Raw genomic sequence first — 4,351 nt, 5'->3', positions numbered from 1 at the left:
GATGCCAAGCTGCCTTTCTTTAATGTTAACTTGGTGGCTTGATTCCCACGTCGTTAGGCTGCCGTTGTGTCCATTGGGCAAAACTATGACTTCTTGTCCCTTCCTTTGCCAGGATTCCTTTCTTTGTTGCTGCTGGTCAGCGCAGTTGTCGGAAACTTGGTGGCGCATGGGGGGGAGCATGTGAGTCCCAGGGCACTCGTTGCTCATCCTAATAGCGAGCGCAGCTGGTGAGTGCTGCCAGGATCGCCCCCAGAACAGGGTAAGTGAGAAATGGGAGACAAGTGTCAGCATGCCAGAGAGAGGGAACTACAAGGTTCGCAGCAGAAAACAAAACACATTTCTTAAAAGCATGCACAGCAGCCCAGAGTTGGGAAAGGGTGGCATGCCTTGCTCAGTGTGGGGATAGTGGCAGAAAGCCCAAGCAGGAGCGCACTTGTTTTTGGAGGGTGGATGCAGTGCAGTCGTTTGTTCAAGTAGTTTGTTTGGTGAGCTGTCTCCATTTGCATCCAAATGTGACCCTCCTTTTAGGAAATTTCTGCACCATCACACATTCATTTCTGCTCAAATAGTTGCCAAGGTGTGCTTATTCCTCTCACACCAAATTAAAATTAGAAACTACTCCTTGCGCCTGAGTGTGTAGGAAGAAGAGAAGTCCATCCTTCATAGAAGAAACCCAGAGCAGACATTCATGCAGGGGTGCAACCGGGAACCTCCTCCCGGCAGGCATCGATTCTGCTGCATCTCTGCATCAGAAGTGACAGATCCAGTCACCCCAGATGCAGAGACATGTCAGAACTGCATACCTCCGCGGTGGAGGTTGATTGGAAGAAGAGTAAGCCAGAGTGGTGGCAGCAGTTCATGCAGGGATGCAATTTGCAGCCTCCTCAGAGGATAGGTACTTCCTCTGTGTGTCTACATTGGGAATGACTGAATGAGCCAGTGCCACCCATTTTATTTTGTAAAAGTTGCATACCACTTGGCTAGGAAAAAAACCCCTCAAAGTGGTAGAATTCAGAAGCGGGGCAAAATCACCTGCCTTTCTCAGAGGCTGATAGGGAAGAGGCAAAGCTGGAACAGGGACTTGTGCAGAGAGAGAGCAGGCACACTCCTGCATGCAAGAAGGGTTTGTTGAACTTCATTTCTCAAAGCATAGACACTGGTGGATAAAGTGAATTATTTTAAGGAAGGTGTGATTTGGCAAGCGCTTGGACAATGCCATGCTCTGCATCATCACCCGTTTCCTTGTTTTGCTCCATCCTTCCTGTCCTTTTACCGCCACCATGGCCAAATAAGACAAAATTCAAATGGTGCTAAAGACACCGTAGAAAGTAGGGCAAGTAGGGGCACCCTCAACCTGCCTTGAGGCTCATTTTAGAAACTAATTATTGGGCACGAGGCAGATTGTCTTAATTGGGTTGGCGGGGGCTGGAACGGGATGTGGGCATATTGCGGGCCTTGCTCTGGGAGTGCTGTTTATGTGCCTTGTCCCATCTTGCTGGGATCAGAAGTGCCTCTCCCAAATGTTCAACAGGAAAGGAAGGGGTGCTTTTTATTTGGAGCATTAATCACCCAGCCGTTCACAAGTTTCCACATGAGGATCTGACTCAGAGCCCTGAGACGGCTCCTGCTCAGAGAAGGAGGCTACGCCCAGGGCAGGGGTGCTGGGTGCTGGTGTTGCAGCCAGCTCAAGAGGAGTCCCTCTGAAAGGTCTGAAAGATCCCTAACCTCTGAAAAGAGGACAGGTGTCTTTTTAAAAGGGAGAGGAAAAAATAGCCAAAAAGAAAGCAACCACTTTCTATAAACTTAAGTAAAGGAATGGATGTTTTCTGAGTCCTGCTGGAAATATACCAAAGCAAGTCCATCTAGTTTTAATTTAGGAAACTTCCCCCTGCACACATCCCCAAGGGCTGCTACCAGCCATTACTACTACTACTACTACTACTACTACTATTAGTACTCTGCCCTTCTGACCGGGTTGCCCCAGCTTCCCGGGTGGCTTCCAACAGATATAGGTAAAGGTAAAGAAGGGACCCCTGACTGTTAAGCCCAGTCGCGGACGACTCTGGGGTTGCGGCGCTCATCTCGCTTTACTGGCCGAGGGAGCCGGCGTACAGCTTCCGGGTCATGTGGCCAGCAGGACTAAGCCGCTTCTGGCAAACCAGAGCAGCGCACGGAAACGCCATTTACCTTCCCACCAGAGCGGTACCTATTTATCTACTTGCACTTTGATGTGCTTTTGAACTGCTAGGTTGGCAGGAGCAAGGACCGAACAACAGGAGCTCACCCCGTTGCAGGGATTCGAACCGCTGACCTTCTGTTTGGCAAGCCCAAGGCTCAGTGGTTTAGACCACAGCGCCACCCACATCCCTCAACAGATAGAAGAATGCAATAAAACATCAAACATTAAAAACTTCCCTATACAGATCATGCAAATGGTGGGAGGGAGAGAGGTCCTCTCGGGCTTCAGTTCTGCTTGAGAGTTTTGTGTTGGGGACACTCATAGAATTGAAGCATTGCAAAGGTGACCCCAAGGGCCATCTAGTCAAACCCCTTGCATACAAGACACCATCCAGCCGTCTTAGGGACTCCACTCCAGATTTGCATAGGGTTTAGTCCTTGCCCTTTTCTTCTCCCGAAGACATCCCACAAGGCAAGAGAGGTTTAGGATCAGAGTTTCCCTTCCCAGGGGGATGAGCCCCACCTGCCTCTCACTTCCCTCTTCAACCTGTGCAGAAACTCTTGGTCTCATCTGCTCCATCTACTGGAGCCGGCCTTCACAGGCCTAGAGAAGACGTTCCAGGGATTGTGGTCGCTTGCTGACAGCTTCCAGGAACCACAGGTGAGAGCTCAGCTGAGTGCAGGGTGGGGACCAAAGGTGGTCAAACGACCACACCTCCCTAACACCCCAATAGTAATAATAGTAATGACAAAAATAAGAATATGATAGAAACATAGAGCATGTGGGCCCTGGAAGGCTCCCTGGGAAGGTGATACGGCCCCCAGGATCAGGATGCAAAGATTCCGCCCCTCCCCTTTATATATATTGAAAACACAGCAGTGCTTAAAACAAACCCCAGCATGGGCTGGGGTGCCCTTCCTTCCCTGTCCTTGCAGTCGCTTCGCCCCCAAAGAGATCCGGGGGTCCTGAAAGTGACTCTGCGCCCCCGCAGAGGGTCTGCAAGCGAAATGCGCGCCAGAGCCTTCCAGCAGGTGGCGCCCAGGAGCCGACAAATAGGACACTCCCCCCCCCCCCAGCCCTTGGAAATAACTCAAAGAAGAAATGTGACCGAGAGATGAAGCAGCAGAGAGTTGGTGGAGGAAGGAAGAGAATTTTTTTTAATGAAAAAAGGAGAACAAAGACCTTGCCAAGCTACCCCACAAAAGGCCATAGAAACGGGTAAGGAGACCGACTTTGATTCTGATTTATTTGCAAATGTTTGGGGTCGGGCTTAGAGAAGGAGAAATATTTGCAACACACCCGGGGGGGGGGAGCCAGCTGACAGCCTTCCTCTGTTTCCACCCTCTTCCTGACACACACACACATCTGCTCAGCAGGAGAGGCAAAGTTCTTCTGGCGGGGCTCCCTCGTGGGTGGGGGGACCCCTTTGTGGTTTGCGGGGAGAGGGGGGTCGCTCCGGTCTGGGTAATCTGCCTTTGCAATGCATGGCTCCAGACTCATACACTATTTCAAATCTCTCCCTTTTGTCCGCCCGCATCCGCCCTGCCCCCCCCCGCCGTCCCCCCCCTCCCGCTTCCCAACTAGTGGATTCCCAAAGTGAAATTCCGGAAATTTGAGGAGGATCCGGATCCGGAGAGAAAGAGCCGAAGAAAGGAGGTGGGGAAAGCAACGTGGAAAGGATCAGAGGGAGACCTGGAAGAAAAGAGACCTCCGGGAGACGAAGATGGGGTGAGAAGCAGCCTTTGACTTTTGCACAGCTTGCACAAAAAGAATTGGGGGTGATGGTTTTTTGCCACTTTCTAAAACAAAAAAACTATGTGTGTGCGGGGTTTTGTTAAAAAAAAGATTTTGCTTCCCATGAATGAACAGATTTGCAACAAAGCCAAACCGCTGAATCGCTCGAAAGTTTCGAGGTCCCGGGGAGAGGCGTTTTTTCTGAAATTCTCTGCCACAAGGTTCTCATTTGGAGCCAATGGATTCTGGTCAGGGCAGCCCCTGCTGCAAAAGGGGAGGATTTATCTCCTCCCTCTTCTGCTGCCAGTGACCTTTTAAACTGATCCTGCCACAGGCTCCCTTCCTCTTTCCCCTCCCCAGCCCCCCCTGTTTCTGGCCATCACAGGGTGCAAGAAGTTTCATTTTAAATAATAACAATAGCAGTAACAATAGCAATAA

General features: G+C 50.6%; 1 protein-coding gene across 3 annotated transcripts in view; it reads left to right on the top strand.

Annotated features, from left to right (window-relative positions):
* Positions 1-3,238: 3,238 nt before the first annotated feature.
* Positions 3,239-4,351, top strand: part of HOMER3 (homer scaffold protein 3) — a 42,017-nt gene continuing 40,904 nt past the window's right edge. For all 3 annotated transcript variants that reach the window (XM_082207012.1, XM_082207011.1, XM_082207010.1), the window contains exons 1-2: positions 3,239-3,397; positions 3,764-3,907. In XM_082207012.1, coding sequence (XP_082063138.1) covers positions 3,903-3,907 — 5 coding nt within the window. In that variant the 5' untranslated portion in view covers positions 3,239-3,397; positions 3,764-3,902. The remainder of the gene's footprint in view (positions 3,398-3,763; positions 3,908-4,351) is intronic.

Source organism: Podarcis vaucheri (assembly GCF_965113315.1).
Source record: "Podarcis vaucheri genome assembly, chromosome: 18".
NCBI lineage: Eukaryota > Metazoa > Chordata > Lepidosauria > Squamata > Lacertidae > Podarcis > Podarcis vaucheri.
Note: the sequence above shows the minus strand (reverse complement) of the source record. Positions and strands in the feature narration are given on the sequence as shown.